The 20,277-nt window shown below is 39.0% G+C and overlaps 1 protein-coding gene across 3 annotated transcripts in view; it reads left to right on the forward strand.

Moving 5' to 3' along the window:
- marchf8 (membrane-associated ring finger (C3HC4) 8) overlaps positions 1 to 20,277 on the forward strand; it is a 72,347-nt gene that overhangs the window by 28,469 nt on the left and 23,601 nt on the right. Inside the window, exon 1 of one of the 3 annotated variants that reach the window (XM_083539318.1) lies at positions 13,463 to 13,873. The exons of the other annotated variants lie outside the window; for them this stretch is intronic. Coding sequence (XP_083395444.1) covers positions 13,844 to 13,873 — 30 coding nt within the window. The 5' untranslated portion in view covers positions 13,463 to 13,843. Of the gene's footprint in view, positions 1 to 13,462; positions 13,874 to 20,277 lie in introns of those variants that run through there. 3 annotated transcript variants of the gene reach the window in all.

Raw genomic sequence — 20,277 nt, forward strand, 5'->3', positions numbered from 1 at the left:
TTGGGATCAACAACTGGGTCGTTTCTTCCTTGGTTTGAGGCCCAGGGACCCGGGGCCTGGGGACCGTCTCCCCAACCAACATAGCGTACAATCACCGATTCACCTTGTAGCAGGACTCATCCACAAATTCCCCCCAACAGATGAAGAAATGCAGGCCAATTAATTCCCAGAATTAGTGGATGGGTAAGGTGGGGACTAACCGCCGCCTTAACGGTATAGTTTTTCCCCCCAAATTGTACAGTGATGGCCACTAGTGTGTGTAATATACTGTGTGTGTGTGTGTGTGTGTGTGTGTGTGTGTGTGTGTGTGTGTGTGTGTGTGTGTGTGTGTGTGTGTGTGTGTGTGTGTGTAATATGGTAAAGCACACACTTTACCTATACCCAGCGTGCAGTATTCAAAGCCTTGCACCGAACCAAGCTTTCTGGCCACAGCCGGTATTCAAAAACGCCTGGTGTTTATCCCATTGGATACTTACTGGTATGCGGTACGCTCCTGCTTGATCGGGGGCAGCCTGTGACGCCCTGGGGATCCAGACCATCACCCCTAACTCTGTTGATCCAGGAGATGCTCCGGCTCCCCGCAACACTAGCAGGCCGGCCTAGGCTTACCCCCTGCACCTGTGTGGTCCGAGTCACCCACCTGCTGGACAGAAGACACAGACACAGGAAGATGAAACATAGGAGAGGGAAGAGGAGGTGCCCGATGACGTGCGACAGGCTTCAGGGGATTAGCCCTGTTTCCATGGGAGGGGAGTGGAAGGAAAGTGTGAAAGAACAAGGGAAGAAAGCAATAGAGAGTTAGAGGTGGGATCCGAGCGTTCGCCGGCCCCTGGGTATGCAACCAAGTGGTCTTCACTGGCACTGGACCCACTCCACCGTCCGACGAACTGCTCCAGCACGACGAGGTCAAAGATTTCGTCGACACTCCGGTCTTCGTCCAGCAGCCACTTCCGGCAGGCATCACGGAGCTGCTGAGCGATATACTGTATATATTCTACCATCAGATGTAAAAGTTGTTCTTGTGTGCTCTGAAACACACAGAAATATTCAAAGCCTGTAAAATAATGTTTGTGCCAAACCAACAAAGGAACCTGACACTACAATTAGCTTCTAATGGTTACTCTCAGGTACTTATTCAATTTATATTTTACAATTTCATTGCTTTCCTTCTATCTGTCCAATTTAGGTAATTTTGCTGCTAATGACCATGAAAATTATTTATCTCTAAGTCATCATCAGTCAAAGGATCCTTCGCATTGGCAACATTTTTAGTTTTCCTGCATAAACGGTGCACTCATAGTTGGAGTTTTATATTGTATTTGACAAGAATATTTTTAAGGAACATTAAGGTATGCTTAATGTTCCTTGACAATATTCTTGTCAAATTAACGTTACTTAATCTTATTATAATTATTGCATCTTTTTAGTGAATTCAGTCAAAACGGAGCATTTTTAGCATTTGATGGCACTCTAGTTTGCCACCAAATTTCACCCTCCAGTAAAAGTGTGTTTACCTGAGTATAAACCAGGTAGATTGCTAGACGCATAGTTACTTACTGTATAGGATATGAAAATGCTTTAAGCACCTGTTCCCTTCTGCAGAGATGCATGCTTCTGAGAACAGAGGAATTGAGAGGTACTGATCACTGGCTTTATTTAAACCATTAAGCTCAAGCCCTGTGGCTCTTTCACTTCCCTACTTCATTTGTGAATTTGCAGACAGTGCACTTTAGAACAATTTCAGTCCTTGCTTTGGGGCAAAAGTGTGGCCCTGTCTGAAAGGGATGATATTTGACTGGAATAAATCAAGTTGAAGTGGTAAACCAGGGAGAGCAGATCAGAGATGGAGGAGAAGCAGTGGTGTATCATGTTTCGATACTAGTTCTGGGAACACGTACAATACAGGGACAGAAGAAGCTTTTTTATCCTGATTTTCTTTTTTGGTCATGAGCTCTGAAACTATTGAGTAGGCAGCAGCTGTTACACTAGATTTTTGGTCTCCCTTTTAATTTGGTCATCTACTGCTTGAACAAATGGCGAGCAAAAAGAGCTTCAAAAGCAATGTAGAGTAAAACAGTGAAATGGGACAATGGCAGTTACATATTAAGGAATTATTTCCTCTGAGATGGTCACAGACAATAGACAAATGCTAAAAAGCAGTTATTTATTTTGTTGTCTTTTGAGCCCTAAAAGTAGATTTTTAGCTTTTAACAGGTTTCTGTGTCAGTCATCAGGTTCTTGTCGGAGCTTATTCTCTTCTCAGTGACAGTGATGTGCAATACAATTTTATCCAAACTGCTGTCATGAGTAGCAAGAGTACCTTCTGTGCATGTAAATAGGATTAGTAATTAGAACAGGAAGCAAGTCAAATGTGTGATGTTTACTTACTCGTGAAATTTACATGGACTCTTATAGAACAGAGCTATCAAGCGGAAAAGAATGTTCTTTCTGTCCCATGTTCCTGTCCCTGACAGTCATTCTTTCATGTCCGGCATGTATCATGTGCCTTTGAAACTGCAGTGGCACCCAAACCAGACAAACCAGGACAGCTGTTTGGAAATGGCAGCAATTTCATATTAATGAGAAAAAGTCTGAGTCAGAGAGAACAGTTAGTGGGGGTCATTTGGACCTCCTGATGAGTTAGAACCATGTGGATTTTAAGAGTTAGGAGGTAAAATGCAGGAAAGCAAAAAGCTAAATAAATTCACATGATTGTTATTTAAGAAATGTGAATGTTATTTAAGAAATGTGAATGAGCTATTGAGATTGCCTCATCAAAACAAAAAGGGAAGAAAACACAGCATCACAGATGGCTTCTTTGAGCTGTAATCAGACACAGACCGGTTCATATATTCTGAAACGGTGGATCACTTGCATACCAAGCACATACACTCATCGCATTGTTCTCAAAGGTGCACTTGTATCTCACATGTGTTGCTCATTCAGCGTTCAGCTATATAAAGAATGCTGACCCATTGAACAAAATACTCTTCTTACAAGCACGATCATTTATTTTTTTCACAGTAGGCTTGGTATTGTTGCCCATTCCACAAAGTACTGAAAGTAAGATTAACAAGAGCTGTACTTTTTCTGTTGGTCACAGGTTTAGTATCAGTGGTTCTAGGTGTATACTTTATTGCCTGTATTGAGGCAGGAGCCTACATCACAATTCAGTGCTGTTTTGTTATGCAAACAATGTCGCACGTTTTTTTTTTTTTTTGGTGTTTTGTACTGACAAACATTAAACAATATTGAAATTAATTTATCAGCCTGCAAAAAGGTGCAATTACTTTGTAATAACTATTGTTTGCTTTTTAATCATTTTTTTATCCTAAATTTTAGCAATTCATCCGCTTTAGATAACTCACCAATTTGGAACACTTCGTTAACATTCAGAGGATATTATTGAAAAAAAAAAAAAACCAATAGGCCTTTTCATTTGTAGTTTTGTTGCAGCTAATAGACGTTGAACCAAGTGGCTGATCAGACAAATGAAATTGTTCAGCTAAGCACCTAAGAATAAGCACTGATGGCTGCTAACATCCGTAGCTGTTTGCTGAGTCTTTGTGTCTTGTGAACGCATGTCAGCAGCCATTACGTTTGATGAATCAAATGCTAGCGGCTGAGAGAGAAAGGGGGATCTGTGATCCCTTGTTCAGCGAAGCATTTCTAAAATAAATAAATAAATAAATAAATAAAGCAAGCAGAACAAGCAAATGACACATTTAGCAGTAGAGGTGTAACGATCAACACATTTTGGCCATTTAAATGGCAATGATTGTAATGAATAAAAGCAGGAATCATACGATGATTATTAATTATGATTGATTATAACTAGATTATGATCTAGTAAATTTTGATTATTATCAAAAAAAAGGACAGACATCAGGTATGTAAAAAAAAAAAAAAAAAAAAAGTTTATTTTTTAAGCTTGTGTGTCAGCAAAGACAGCAGAATGATTCGTTTGCTGTTTTTTAAAATCTGTTGTGTTTTTTTTTTTTTCATTGCCATCATCATTTGCAAATTATCAGTAGGCGTACCCCACTTTCTTAACATAGTTATACATCATTTGAAAGCTACTAAACCATTTGATGTTGTATCATATTAGGTTCATCATTTTCTACTGTGGTTATCTGCCATCCCCACTGCAGTACTGTGTCACCCTTGGCTACAAATACGACCACTAACACTATTGCAAATTACTACGAATACCATTTCCACTCCATTTTCTTTTGCTCTGGTACAGACTGTATGTGCATATCAGCTGTTTCTCTTTGAAGTGCCTTTCAATGCAATCTTAAAACGTGAGGGAGTAGGAGGTAATCCTCAGTCAGTCCTTGTTTGCCGCTAGCTCTTTGACGTCAGCTCGGTGTGTCTCAGCCCTAATGATGATGCGTCACTGGCTTTGTTGCAGCCATAACTGAAAAAAAGCAAGAAGTGTCAAACTCCTGCTAGGACTTTTTATTGTTTTTGTATGTACAGTTATACGAACATGCATTGTTGAACTCGGTCTCTAAAGTAAAACAGAAAACTCGTTAGCCGTCAGTAATCAACAGGACAGTAATAGGCTGATTCATATTGCTGTCCATAACATGTTAAAGCATTGCATTTGAAATGTGGTATAGCCCTTTAAACTCCTGTCGTCCACATATTCCCTTAAAAATCTGCACATCTAGGCTTTGTCACTAAAACCTTATATCTATTACAATGTCTGCCCTTTAGAGTAAGTAAGCTGTCATAGTTACTGCCTGGGGAAATAAGACAGCCACTGGACTTATGGACAATGGCTTATAAATCCTCATTTCTAACTCTAATCTCGAGGCCAGACTTGCTTCCTATCGTAAAATCATCTAGAGTTTATATAAGGAAGTTTTTCTGTAAAATTGAACTCCAATACTTAGCTTAATTCAACGGGAAAGATGGAAACCGCAGGTACCACGAATCTAATGCTAAATGCTAATACTGTGTAGTATCTGTATAATCTGTAAAAACGAAGTTAGAGGAAATATATAAAGTATATCTTTTATCTCCTTATATATCTCCTTAGATTTGAATGACATTATAAACTTTCTGGTTGTAACATTCAAAATGCTAATGGATGCACTCACTGTTCAGCAGCGAGCTTTAAAACGAATGGCCTTAAAATGCTAATTTCTGTGGTGTGCTGCAAATGATATATTTCAGGCAGAGTAAACGAGAAATGACATTTTCATTACCGCACTGCTAATTTATGGGTGCTGGTGGCAGCCTCAGAGGTCTGGGAGTCAAGCCTGGTCCAGGTGTGTTTGCCCTGCACTCATTAGTGGCATGCCTGCATCGTCACTAATGCCAGGCTGCTTCACTTTTTCTCAGCAGTTGACATTAAATGTGCAAATAGTATGGTGTGAGCAAGTGTTAAATATAGCCGGAGACAGATGAAGCCACGTTTAGCCTGCTTCATTTGAGATGTTCTAATGCCTTGAAAAAACAGAGATTTTTCAAAATAAAAAATCTCTCTATCACACACACACCAAACACCAAACACTAACCTGGTTAATTAACAGTCCATGAATGTGGCCTTGTCCCCATTGAGGAAAAACACAATTCCAGATGTTTTTCAGTATCATGTAGTTGTCCTGTTAATCAAGCCATGATTTAAAATCATCACATACTTTTAAAAGCATACAGCTTTAATGAACTAAGTGCTGTTGCTGAAGTTAATGCGCTTAAAAACAACTTATCTGTTTAATTAACAAAAGTTTAGAGAGAGCAGGAATCAGTGAGTTATGGCTCTTATCACTCGTGACTCCTGCTGATGCCATTGGATGGAATAAGGTGGGAATGATGGGAAAGTGTATGCCAAAAATGTAATGCTGGAGTTACAATGGCAACTCATCACATACAAGTAATTAAGCATCTGCTAACCATACTGATTTATTTATTCAAACTTGGTTACAGCTAAAGCACCAGATCCCTGTTGTTGTTAGAGGAAAGGCTGTGCAATTAGCACTCAGCACTCTGTTGTAAGCTTATCAAGGTTTACTCGTGTCCAGGTTTAGAGTATTGAGTGCAATATTGTTCGAAAGGTTTGCCACTGAGAAAATGGCTAACAGCATGGTGCTGTCCAGCACACTGATGAAGTACTCAGCTATCCTCCTGTAGGTCAGGAGTGTTGCACTGTGGTGCTGTAAGGCCACATCCCTATAGTGATTTGTGTTTTCCCTCTTCTTCCACATCTAATTCAGCTCATGAGCTGAATCAGGTGTGTGAAATGAGGCCGAAGACTAAATTGTGCAGAGTTGTGGCTAAAATTTACTGAGGTTTGACTGTCCTGTTGTCACCCTGTGGGATCCCACTCTACTCACATTTCCCACAAAAACTTTGTGTATGACTATCCTTGTAAGAGCCTATTATGAAGACAGTTGGATGTTGGAAGAAAATGACTATTTTCACTTTTATGTGCTTAATTGAGTGAAAAGGTCTTGTGACCATTTGACTTAATTTTAATTAGCTAAAGTGATAGAAGATATTTAATGTCAAATTAGCTCTAAACTGAACTGTTAACCAAATGTGGCACTAATCCCTGACCAATGAAGATCATTGATTTAAGAAACTGAAAACTTCATGTGAAGTAGGTTCATATTAGCCATATGTTTACTTGTGTACATTTTATTAATCCAGCAAATAGGAAAACTAGCATCTGAATCTGAAAACTGAATCATGAATGTAGAGATCTTTACCGACTATAAAATAAATCAGCACATTCAGCAGGCAGTGAAATTAAACTTCTCACTAAGTGATCACATATGAAACAGAAAAAAAAATAAGACGAGCTACATTTTGAAATAATTTATCTAAGTGCCATTTATTTACAACATAAAAAATGTCAAATTAAATCATTGTACAGTAAACTGAGTTGCTTTCATTGGAAACTTGCTGACTAAAACAGAATAAAGCGAAAATCATTTTGCCATGTACTTCCTTGTTTGCTTGTTCTTCTTCTCCTCTGCTGTGTTCTTTTCTGGGGATGACTATTTGTTCTTTCTCCCACAAAAGGATATGGCTTTAATTATTTTTAGCTATAACCCAGCTGTAGTTTGGAATCCTGCTCATGGAGCTGACAACTGCTCGAGCTGGCATGCCGATGACTGTCATGGAGAGAGACTCTCAGAAACCTGTGTAGAACATGATTAACCTTTGGATGAGGGAGGGTTTAGCAGCCTTGCATGTTTTACAGGCTCAACATTTTTGCATTTCTGTGGAGCAGCGTGGGAGACGCTGCTGGGGTCTTCATTGTAAATGACTGATTGCTAGCTGAGGTAATGACATGTGTGATGACCTGCCGTACGGTGCCATAAACGAGGTGGTGGTGTTCACTGAAGGCATGCCTCACAATCCAACACCTCCCACACAGCTCGGTGGTGCACCGTGCCTCTAATGCTATTTTCACATCTGCGCTTTTGCATTACAGTCAGAACTCAAATGTCAAGCGATGTCGCATGTAATCGCAACATATCTCGTGCACAGTTTTTTTCCCCGTATTGGTCCTTAGGAATTCTCTCAATTAGAGTCTTCATCCTGCTGCGTTCCAGAACACAACCAGAGACAGATTAGCTGCACAGAGATGGTTCTGTACATCTGTGTCCTCTGTCTCTTCAGTTTCAATTACAAATCTAGTTCACGTTCTGTGTCTGGGTTATTGTTAATGTTATTGTCTGAGCTGTTAATCTTCCAGCAGAACTGGGTTAGATAAATGTCCTGCTTTTTTTGTTGTTGTTTGTTGTTTTATTTTTTATAAGCTTCTGTCAATAGCAGCGTTAATTGTATTCCTGTCCTATCGTAAGCCAGATGAGGGAGTACAGACTCTCCTAAATGTCAACCTAGAAGATATTCTTGTATCAGATGAAATACACAACAGACTCCTTGCTTTTCAGTTGTTTTTTTCCCCATTTTCTGCTGTGAATGAATTATTGGAGTTGTGTGAAATCATGGCTCCAAGGAATGATGTTTAAACACTCAATTTTTCACTTTAATCCTCTTCATTTCTTCATAAAAAGAGGATCAAATTGCAGCCGTCTGCGTTTTGGCTCAGAGATAAAATGGGTAGAATGTCGAAAAATAGTAAATAGTAGTAAAATAATGACTACCCAAGGTGTGATCGTATACTTATTTAAAAAACTGTAAAGCTATGATTCTATTCCTGTCATTCTGTACGGGTTCACAGTGCGGAAGGCATCTGCTGTAAGGACACACTTTTGCTACAGGCCAGATCAGAGCAAACCCTGCTGCAGTAAGTAAGGAATAAAACATGTCAGGACATGCTGTTAAAGGGAGGGTAAGCCAAGACAGCCTGGTGCAATACTGTATTAATGAATACCATAACAGCATGTAACAAAGTGCTTTAAATTTTTCTTATAGCAATCAAAATTTTTTTTTATTCTATGAATAAATGGCACATCATGCTTTTTATCCAGTTACATTTAATGGTGCGGGACATTTTGTGGAAGTTATCGGTTATCGCCTGGCTCCCTTTTTTCCCTTAAATGTCCTGGAAAAAAATGTTTATATAGAAAAAATAAAAAACCCACAAAGGACATGTCTGATCATGTGCAGCATTTCTTACTGATGAGTCAATATGTTCATAAAACACTTTCATATTTCACTTTTATAGTCATAGGTTTCAGAGTAGACCAAAACATTCTCATTTGTCTTTAACTTTCAGTGTTTGTGCCATTTATCAGTCTGCACATTTCCTTCTTGATTTATAAATTTTCCTTTATTGTTTCAGGATACATTTACTTTAAAAACCCTATTTTGTTAAGTTGAACGAGTTACAGGAATGTTTATAAATGTCCTACTCGGCTCACCCTCTCATCAAGATATGTTTATACTTTGAATGACTACGTTAGCACCAATTAAACACCGTCACAACAATTTCATCAATAACTCGCTGGAGCCATTTTTTACCTCGTCTTTTCCATACAGTTAGAAATTATGGGTTTATAACATACTGACCCACGAAATAGTAAATGTGAAAAAGCAGGGATTGGTTTATGATATGGTGTGATTGTATCCATGGTGTAGCTGCAGTAAATTAATGGGCTTTTTTTTAAAGCATTGAATGATCGATCTACTATCTTTTGAGTGTCAGTAACATTTAAATTAGGAAAAAAATAATAATTTGACGAATGATCCTGACACAAGACCCTTGAAACGTGTAGTTAAAATGGAGTCATAAATCAGCAGCTATCACTTACACGTCGACATACATTCATCTGAACGAGCCAAGATTAAGCAGGAAACTGCGAAACTACGCTGCGCTACAATTTCATCTATTTTACAGCTTTGACCTTAACGTCACAAAAATATCAAGCCGCTTCCATGAAACATTATGTAATATGATGCTAATGTCAAGTGAACTCTATCAACTAAACTGCCACTATGTACTGGGATTCTGTTATGTAACAGTTACTATAGCAACATGGCCTTCTGTTGTTTACATGCAGTTTTTTTTGTTACAGCCATTTGAATGCAACATGAACCTCACATCGTTCTGTATTTGCGCATAGCCTTTTGTGCTCATATCATTATCTGCAAGTTTATTAGCATCTGAATACTTTTTTTTTTTGTTGATTTCTACAATATCTGTCATCATGTTATTTATCATCAGTACAGGTTGCTTGTTGCTTGGGATGTTTAAATCTGTATTGCTGCTCAGGTACAATGAAGAAAATCAGAAAAATATCTTCAGGATCAACTTTTAATTGTTCTAAAATTATTATGGAGTACCACAAACTAACTTAAGTAGTATTTCTATTAGATAATTGCTAGTCATTTTAGTATTTGTTAGCCTGTTCTCTTGTTTTCTGCTGAAGAGCCACTTTTTTTGAGGATGTTGGGAGCCTCGGACATTCGAAGTTCTGGGCAGTTCCCTCGCTTGGCGAATGACAGGAATGCTTAGTCACAGTATACCAGCACAGCCGAGAATATGGTTATCCTAAAACTAATTTGGGAGCATTACCAGCTTTTTAAAAACGCCTTACAACTTACATTAGAGCAGCTATACTGCTTATTATTGCTATTAATACTTATTAAACTACTTATCCTACAAGAGATGTCTTTAAATTTACCTCTCGTTATCTTTCATTATCCTTTTTTTTTTTGCACACGTATGAGACATATCTGCAAAGTTACCAACAATCTAATATAGAATGATGGGAGGTCAATCCAGAAACAGCTAGAAATATTATTTCCATTCCTATTGTTCATTTAGTGAGAAGTCCTGCAGCTTAAACATTAAGAGTAGAAACCTTAAGACTTTATTTTATGTGCTGTTTTGTGAATTAGGACACTTAATTGCATTTAATTCACTCTGAATTTTAAGAGCATCAGTATTCATAATTTCCCTTCCTTATAATTTTTATTATATCCAGCAGCTGTACTTAAAATAATTTTTTTAAATGCATGGTTAATTTGTTTTAAAATGTCACCCACTGGTTTGACAGGTCTTGGGCTTATATAAGGGAACAAACCTGTTGTGTTTTTGTTGTGCGGCATTTCACTCAGGTGCTTTCAATTGTCTTCTTAAAGCATAGTTTTGAGTTCATACCTGGTTTGAGTGGCATTTCTGAAATATAGATCAGTGGTAATATTAATGAATATTAATGAGTTTGCGTACTCTGGAAGTATATTTTGTAAAAGGTGCTATATTTGTAGACTGGTGCGCATGTGTCCCCCTTTCACCTCTACTGATGAAAAATATTAAGCAGAGTGCAGAGAAATGTGATTTGAAGCTGATTGATTTGGTATGCACCCCAACAGTTATCTATCGCCAGCACACACCTGATGAAGAGAGTTCCCTAGAGGAGACAGGGCCTCTGGCTCCCATTAGTATGTATGATTTTATTTTGAATAAGAGCAGAAAAGGACTATTACATTGCAATTTCATGCCCGGGAGGTTATCTGATGTCTTCTTTAGCAGACATCAGACCTCTTTGGTTTTCTTACCTATATTTCTCTTGCTCGTGCTTTCTCTCTCTCTCTCTCGCTCTCTCGCTCTCGCTCTCTCTCTCTCTCTCTCTCTCTCTCTCTCTCTCTCTCTCTCTCTCTCTCTCTCTCCTTCACTCTTTATTATCGATGGGAAAATAACTCTTGGCGAATTTATTGTAGATAATCTATTCCATTGAAGGTGTCTGAAAACCCAGGTAGCACAACATAAATGATCCAAAATGTCACTCTTTGATGATAAAACTATTAGTCAAATTTATGTACGGACATAAAAATTCTATATGAACGCTTAAAATATATTCACATTTATGGTTTCATTTAATAATCATATTTTTTCACCAGTCACTTACGTTTTGTATATGATTTAATTGATTTAATTGTTATTACTACTCAAGGCTCTATTATTCCATATAATATAGTAATATGTATTACAATTAATTACACACTCTTAAAAATAATCATAATGGATATGTGCAAATTTGCAGAAACTATTTTCACTTTTTGTTCCCTGCACAGGGAACAGTTGCCATTTGGGATCATGTGCACTTCTTTTGACTGACCAAAGTCCGTACCGGGTAATAGCAAACAATTTGCAGTCCAGAAAGTGTGATATGGGCATGGAGTGTTTATTCATATTTATAAGTGACTTAACCTGTTGTTCTTAATAAGCATTTGCTCATTCATCATCTAAAGTAACTTCTTTACCCTGGTCATAAAATACAGGCATACACCTCAAATATTATGTAAAGTACAATGTATTGGACCATGCACATGCAACCTGACAAATACATTTACATGTAGGGGCAATTTAGTGTAACCAATCCACCTACTAGGGTCCGTGGTGTTATGACACTATGTCACCCTGCTGCTTTCCTGAATAGCAGCATACAAGTAAGGAAACTTGTGCCTGCTGCTGCTCTGTATCACACACATCTTTTTGCCTTTCAGTTTGATTTAGGTCTCATGATGAGGAAGTGTATAAAGGAGAAGTACTTTTTTACAGACTACAGCATTCGAAAGCTCTGTCTACAATGATTAGACATTTTAGCAGTTATTTTGTTTGAGGAATTATTTCAGAACTATAATGAATCCTATACATTTTTATGCCAAACATCATTTATTGTTTGTATTCTAAAATCTATTAATGAATGGGCTGAGTTTGATTTTACACATTATTGAAATTTGATGACAAAATGTTATGTGTCGTGGATATTTTAACATGCTTAGAAATTCGTTTCTGGGGGGTTTTTTGTCACAAAATTTGTCTCTAAACAGAAGAAATATTTGCCTGAGATAATAAAGCTATCTGCTATAAGAGTGTAGGAGTAGCTCTCGTTCTAACCTTAGCCTTACTTGGGGAGCTGCCTAGGCGGCTAGCTATGGTTTCACAAAAAGATCTAGTCACCTGTGTAGGTGTTTTGATGTAGTAAACGCATTAATGTTCGATGTGCTTATTCAGGTACTTTGTCTTCAGTATCAGATTACTAAATTTGCCAGGAGCATATACCAGCATTGGTTTAAAGTAGTTATGTTTAAGTATTAAACATGTGTGCGTGTGTGAGAGAAAGAATTGGAGAGAGTTCAGTGTTGTGTGTTATATGAGCTACTGGTACTGATATATGATCGGAGACTGAAATGGAAAAAGCAGCATTTGATCTGTATGTATAGCAAAGATTTGAGATCAGCTGTTGTTTGTTTTCTTGTTGTTTATCTGATTTTAGTAACATTTAGACATAATTAGTGGCTAAATACATGGTATATGCCATTAATTAATAAAACAAATGAGGCAGAAACATCGGGAATCTTTTTTCTCATATGGCAAATGCTTCATTGTGTTATTTTAATAGTGTTCTCGGTTGTGTAAATATCGTCGAATTAAGACACACTTTAAATAGCATTAGCGCTGCAGCCTGTCACTGCTGTATATGTATTTTTACAGACTGTTTTATCTCATTCGCTGTCTCAAGGCTATATCATTGTTGAAATAAATTCTGGTTGAATTGGTCATGCTGTGAAGGGCCTGAGCTGCAGTGGAAAAGTGTTGTGTGTGTTCTTTGTGAAGCAGATGAGCCCCGTGGTTCGATTAATGCTACATAAATCCAGGCTAGAGTAGAGTAGGCTTAGATTCAGCCATGGTAATTTCTCTAACAAATTAGATTCTGCCTTATGTGCTCCCAAAAGCACTTCTTCCTACCCCCTCCCTCTCTTCTATCTATCTTTGTGAGTCCTTCCTTTCTTTCTTTGTGTGATTTGCCCTTCTGTTTAGCTCGTCTGTGTCAAAATAAGACGTGACCATGTTTTTCTGGAAGTCTTTAGCAACATTTAAGGACTTTGTCATGTGGATTGAGATCTTGGAGGAGAGAGAGGGCCTTTATTTTTTCCGAGCTCACCATCAAGCAGTGTGTGCAGGGAGAGGCGGGCTTTAAGCACAAGGGCTGAAGCTCAAAACACATCCACAGCTCTGCCTCTTCATGAATAATTTAACAGATCATCCCTGCTGATTGGAGTCAGCTGGAGGAAGCGGTTTTGTGGGTGGGTTTTGAGAGCTTAGAGCAAGCCTGGACAAGTAGTGGCCGAGGGAACGCGTGTATCTGTGAGTGTACAAGGGAAAGGTGAATGTAGGGCAGCTTGCTACTGTAGCTGGATGTGTGCCTGTGTACGTGTGCTGTCGAGTGGGGCCTGTGTTTGTCCTGCTACTGCACCACTGCTGTGCTACTTCTGCTTTCAGCAACACCTCATCCCCCACTGGATTTACACAGGGGACATGTAACCTTTCCAACAAGGCTTTGTTTGTGTGTTTGCTTACGAGAAGGCAAAGGAGAGGGAGGTAACAGCCTCCCTTACAAAAGATTCACCGATGCATTCCTGTTGGAAAATGAAGCTTCAGGTAAATACACGTTCGAATTTGTGTGATCGTGCTGGTTTGTTTTACTGTTGGTCCTGCTGAAGATGAGTGTGTTGTGTGGGAACATTCATGCACAGAGGATGCAGCCTTCAATGCTGCCTCTGTTGTTATGGCAAGGCCTGCTGGAGGAGGATGAGCTGCTTATGTGTCTGTGCATTCTCTCATTCTTCTAGCTGTGAGACTCGATAAAGGATTGCTGCCTTTTCTCTTGCTTGCCCGTGTGTGAGTGTGTGAGTGTGTGAGTGTGTGAGTGTGTGAGTGTGTGTGTGTGTGTGTCTGTACAGCTCAGTTGTACCTACATTTATATAAATGAGTTCTGTGGCCTCATTTCCTTCCTTTATTTACTTTAGTCATGTGTTATCCCAGAGTGTGTGATGTGTGAACATCTTGTATTCTATAGGTCTTTTTCAGGAGGTTAACCACTGCTGTTGTTTGTGATCTAACAATTTATATATTTTTTCTCTTGCTGGATTAGTCTGAGGTGGAAATCATTTAGGGCTCGTATTGCATGTGAGAGCTTCTGTGAAGTCACTGTTTTGTGATCGGTTCAGCGCTCATGTCTGCTTCTGGTTTGTGTGCTTGTGTGTGTAAAGCCTCAGTTGAGTGGACTTTTTTCCTCAGTGCCATTAACTACCATTATGACTGATTTAACAGCTTTTCGGATACAACAGAATAATACACTCTTCAGAGCGAAGCTGAGCTGGCATTAGCCATTAGCTTGCTGTTCACTTTAATTCTGCTACACGGTTCTACTGATTGTTTCCTCTGGAATAGAGACGCAGATTCTCAGTGTCAGCCTGATCTGGGTTTTTTTTTTATCTGGATCTTTAGCGATTAGCTGCGTTGATTTTGAGGCTTTGTGTGAAAACCCGGTAGCGGGGGGAGGGGAGGACTGAGATTAGTGTGACATGACTAGAGGCAGTTTATCCAGCATGTTAGGGAGAGGCAGACTGGATGAGGAGCATGTCCAGCTGTCTCTCGCTGAGGTGTCCATCTTTTTTGCTCCGAGCTCAGTCAGATTTTTTTTTGTGTGTAAGACAAGTGACTGTGAGCACTGTTACCTCCCTGTTTGAATAAAACGAACCACACTGTCACATATAAACACATTTCAAGTGGGTACAAGATTAAATAATCTGTCGTTAGAGTCAGCTCTGTACTTACTGATAGGTCTAACATCAATGTAATGTCATGTATTGGTCATTTTCCTATTTAAATTTGAATTTATTGACTTGATGTCTCAACGTCGTTGACGTGACCAATGTAGTGCCCTTGAATCTTTATCAGTGTATTTTAATGATTGATAAGAACACAAATACAGTACAACTCCTTCCTCTGTTCTCTATAAAAGGCGATGGACTGCCTCTGAGCAAGGAGTACAAAGCTCCCTGTGTGAACACTCTGATTAGGATTCATAGGCCCAAGTCAGTAAGGAGATGATTGGGATCAACTTGTTATAAACGAAGTAAGTGCACCAATGGTTCTACACTTTAGATTTGCTTTAGGGGTGGAATTACTTGCGGTGTCAGATTAGGGAATTGAACGCATCACTTTTCTAAGCGGCTTGAATAACACCTTATTAATTCAGACATTATTTTAGTCATTACTTTAGTCATTTTTTCATGTCCCTCTGTCTATGTCCTCTAAAGACACTGATGAACATATATGGACGTTAATGTTGGCTGTTTATACAGTCAAATGGAATTCCCCACAGCTAAGACTCACAAGTCTCGTGTTACACTAGTCTGATCCTCAGAGGTTGATTAGGGTTTTACTCTGCAGGACAGGAGGAGTCTGTTGCTCTCTACTGCTTCCTGTTCTCACACACATCTCTCTGACCAAGGGTCTGTATTTATAAGAATAAGACGTATTCAAAGTTTTCCCCCATCTGTGTTTTTCTCAGCTCTGGTGTCATCTGCAAGCCTGTTAGTTAACTGCAGTTAGTTAAGTAATAGTTGCTATGCTAATAATGCTAATCATGATGCTGACATTGGCCGACCATGGCTTGTGGGCTGCTACTGCAAGCTTAAAAAAATGGAGGAAATGTGAGATTTAAATGTTGAACAGGATGAAACAAACAAAAGGTTTCTTGTGAAATGTATGTAAATTTTTTTAGTACCTGTTTGTATTTTCCAAAGTGGCTTCTGTTTTTGCTTAAGCTTTTCCCATAGCGCTCCGTGATCACATTACCTCTGCTCAGGAAGTGTGTTCGTATGGTCTATAATATTTGTATTATAATGTTTAGGTGTTCACAGTAATAGTTTGCTTTAGGAGTATAAAAGTATGCCGTACTGTAGACGCTTCTGAGGCAGGTTCTTTCTAACTGTAAATGCCCTAAAATAAAGTGTTTTTTCCTCCCACTCGAGGTATGTTTTCAGAGATGAGTGGTCAAATAATGAGCATCTGGACAGCTTTTATGACAAGCCTTTCAATTAAACTTTCTATAAAACAACATATTGTTATATAAAGGACTAGTGTGACAGGTTGGCTAATGTACGATTATGTGTTTGCTTAGGCTTTGATTGATCTGTCATAGTGATTAGATGTGACTCTGAAATATTCTATTAGACTAATTACAGGAAAACATCAGATTCATTAAATTGAATTGACTGATACACAGGGCTGATGTGACGTGAATGAATGTTTTTTGTTTGAGAAGTCAGCAGTCAGGACTTCTGTAGACATGTGCTGTTTTATGCACGCAGTCTCATGTAAACAAAAATTGTCTCGAAGCAATTTTAATGCACTGTATATTGGCGGTCGGGTACATCTTGGTCACTTTCTCAGATTGTACCTTAACTAGGTTGATATGTTTGGAATAATTCCAGTGTTTAAAGTGTGCTAATGAATAGACAGTAATAGTGTTGAGAAAATAATCTCCCATAGAAAGAAAAAAAATAATTCTGTAATCAGGATGGCAAGCTCTAGGCACAGCTGACTTGCTGTAAACCTCCTACGCGCTAACTGCATAGCTGTGAAACAGTTTTGAGTGTGAATAGTTGTCAAAGGCTCCTGCTGGTTGGAAGTGGCAGGTGCCTCATGGACATTGTATGTATGTATGAATGTGTGTGTGTGTAGTGTAGTGTAGTGTAGGGTTTAGGTGAAATATTCATGAAGTACTGAAAGGCTATAGGGCCTGACTTGCCCTGAGTCAAAGCTGCCAAAGCAATTCGAACCAGTTTTACCCCACACAACAAACACTGCTACTGCGACCTGATATGATTAGTAATATATTTAAGACATTATTGGTTTAGTGAATCAGCTGAGAGTCCATCGAATACTGACCGCATTTGATGTAAAATTATTTGTATTTATCAAATTTACATGCCATTAAAGTATTCTCTAAACAATTGTCAGGAGATTCGTTGCCATGTTCTGTACGGTCAGTTTCTCAAATGCCAATGATGTGAGCCCTATCCAACCCTGTGAGCATCTCACATAGTGTTCGGTTGGTGGATTAAATTTTTCCATCTCGTCTCAGTGTCTTCATTATGACACCAGATATGAACAGTGCAAATACAAAAATATTATACAGAGAATGTTCTTGTGACAACAGTGATGAGGGAAAATTGCTGTTGTTTCCCTTGGCCTTAAGATGATGAAAGGACCGGGTTCTCAAGTGGCGTGACAGAAAAGTGTTTGCCCAACGATGTCACAGCCGTTCATGTCTAGGAGCCAAAGTAGTAAAATTGGCTGCATTCTCTGGGAGGGAGGGATGGCATACATTCTCACCTGACCATCACAGTGACGCTAAACAATTGTATTCGTTTTTCTTTTTGCTCGATTTGAAAAGGGGCATATTATTATTATTATTATTATTATTATTATTATTAATATAGAACACTTAAGTCTGTAATGTCTCTGAATTTGGCACTTCTTGCTGGCAGAAATAGACTGTGCACGAGCACGAGAGAGAGATGAATAAAGGATGAGACAGCAGGACATGGAACAGCAGGTTGAGGAAGTGTAGACCTGATCTCAACAATTGCCACTAATTCAATGCACGGCTAACAACCCCAGCTGTCCAGTCATTCAGTCACTAAAGATGTTGGCTCCTTTTTGTAAGAAGGCCCACATAATACTAGTGAGAGAACCATGGAGGAGGGACAACTACACTTGGAAACAGGACTAGCTGTTTCAGACATATCTTTTAATGTTTTCTGTTGTGTGTCCTTGAATTCAGGGTTCAGGATGTTCATTGGAGATTATACTGCTTTCATACATCTTGTACATGTTTTTAAATTCCAATGATTTGCCTCAAGCAAAATATGCCATAAATAAAAACCTGCTAATTTAGCTAAAAGAGCTTCTTCAGTGGCCACATAAATCAACTGTCCAAGTCTGTAAACAAACTCACAGATGAGTGCAGGAGATAGTGGCCCAAAACTGGCCCATCTGCATACGTTACATACACACTGACTTATTTATTGGTGTGACACTTTGTAACACTAATTTTCAGGGAATGCTGCAAAACTGGATGATGTTCCTGCCAATGTCACAGTGAAATATAATTGAATCTGAGGTTTTTGATTGCTACATGTGGTTATTGATTTAGTGAGACTTTCTTTGTGCACAACATCCATAACATCACCTTTCATCTTTTGCCTATTTGTGGGGTGTTGTAGCATAAGCTACTTAGGGGTTCTATAATTTGAGCAGGAGGAGCGTTTGTTTGGCATGCAGTGCTCTCGTCACTCCACTGCCCTCCTCTGCTCTCCTCTGCTGTTCTCTAATTATCCCTTGCTCATTAGCTTCGGGGACTGTGCATACATTTGCTGCCTCATTGTACTGGCAGTGCACTTATGGCAATCTGAAAGCTGCTCATTGTTGTCTGCCTGCCACTATTTGGCAATGTTTTTTGTAATGAAACTGCATGGTGTACATGTTCTTTACCTTTGAACATCATCTCACATGTTCTTGTGAACTGACTCTGTTTAGAGCAGTTAATATATTTTAAATGTCTTGTAATGGGTTTAATCCCAAACATTAGACACAGAATTTCAGATATACTCAGAGATAAGTTTCTTCATACCAGAAAGTAATTTACTGGCAGAAGGATGTGTTGCAGAACCTTCTTAAGTCCACTATCAAATACTCTACAGGCCAACTAGGGTGGTTTGGTGGTGCAGCAGCTAGCATTGCAACTTCTCTCTAAGGACCACGGTTCAATTTTGAGCTGGGATTGTTCTGCTTTTTACCATATGGGTTTCCCATTTCCTCTCACCTGTAAAAAACATGCCTACGGGTGGACTGACTGTGCTAAATTGCCCCTAGGTATAAATCAGTGAAGAATTGTGTGCGTATATTATGGTCTAGCGGTATTTTCGAGATTTTAGACTCTATGCGGCCCTAAAAAGAATAAAGCAGTTTCTGATGATAAATTCATGATGAAGGGAAAGTCAAATAAAGAAAACTTCTCCATGGCTATAAGATTGTGTGGAAGTGTTAAATCGAAAGAGTGAATTGTTGAGGTGTGGTGAACAAACATTAATGCTTGCTTCCTCTTATCACACTGCAGCCAGTTTCTGCATTCCAGCTGATAGCCAATCGCAGCTACGCACCGGCTTACAAACATTTCAAAATGACCAAATAAAAGGGAATTAGAGAAAAAAGTTCTCTTTTATCTTACAACCAATAAACACCAAAAAAAACCATGCAAAAAGCATGTGACTGCTCCCACTTCTGTTAAGTTGTTTTTGTTTTAGGAAAACTTGCTGCCCTGCATCATTAAGCCGTCGCTGTGCGTTAGACTCTCAGTGCTGGGGGAAAATATAGACGCTCTTATTAAGCTCAGTTTGCGTTTCAAACTATCTGAAAATGTCTTTGGATGCGGCATAAAGTCGTGTTTGTGCAGCGTTCAAGCAGAGTTTGCTAATGTAGTAAAGAGGTTTAATTGGTGTGTGTTAGCATCAGTACAATGTTCCATCAAGAATGAGCCATAAAGACAAATCAAAGTTGTAAATGTGCAGGCTTGCAGGATAACAGCATTCCATCTGTCTGTCTGTCTGTCTCACTCTCTTTCTTTCTCTCTCTCTCTCTCTCTCTCTCTCTCTCGCTTGAACACATTTACACATGAATGCAGTTATAGAAATGAGGTTAGACTGTGTCATTAAACTGTAAAAGAATTATGATGTGTGCGAGGGCAAGAAAGCTGCGGGTTTTGCTGGCTAGCATGGATGAAATTCTCCTTCATACCGAACAGAGACCAGCAGGGATTTAACACCCAGTCCTCCATCACTGCCATCTCCATGGCAACGTGTATGGGTAGGAGCTGTGAGTAAGTTGATGGAGTAATTAATGTTAAAGAACATGTCCTTCTTTTGCTGCACTGCACCACCATACACAGAATTTCCTTCACTTCACCCGCAGCAACACTATTCTTCTAACTA

This window comes from Silurus aristotelis (assembly GCF_946808225.1).
Source record: "Silurus aristotelis genome assembly, chromosome: 4".
In the NCBI taxonomy this organism is placed as follows: domain Eukaryota; kingdom Metazoa; phylum Chordata; class Actinopteri; order Siluriformes; family Siluridae; genus Silurus; species Silurus aristotelis.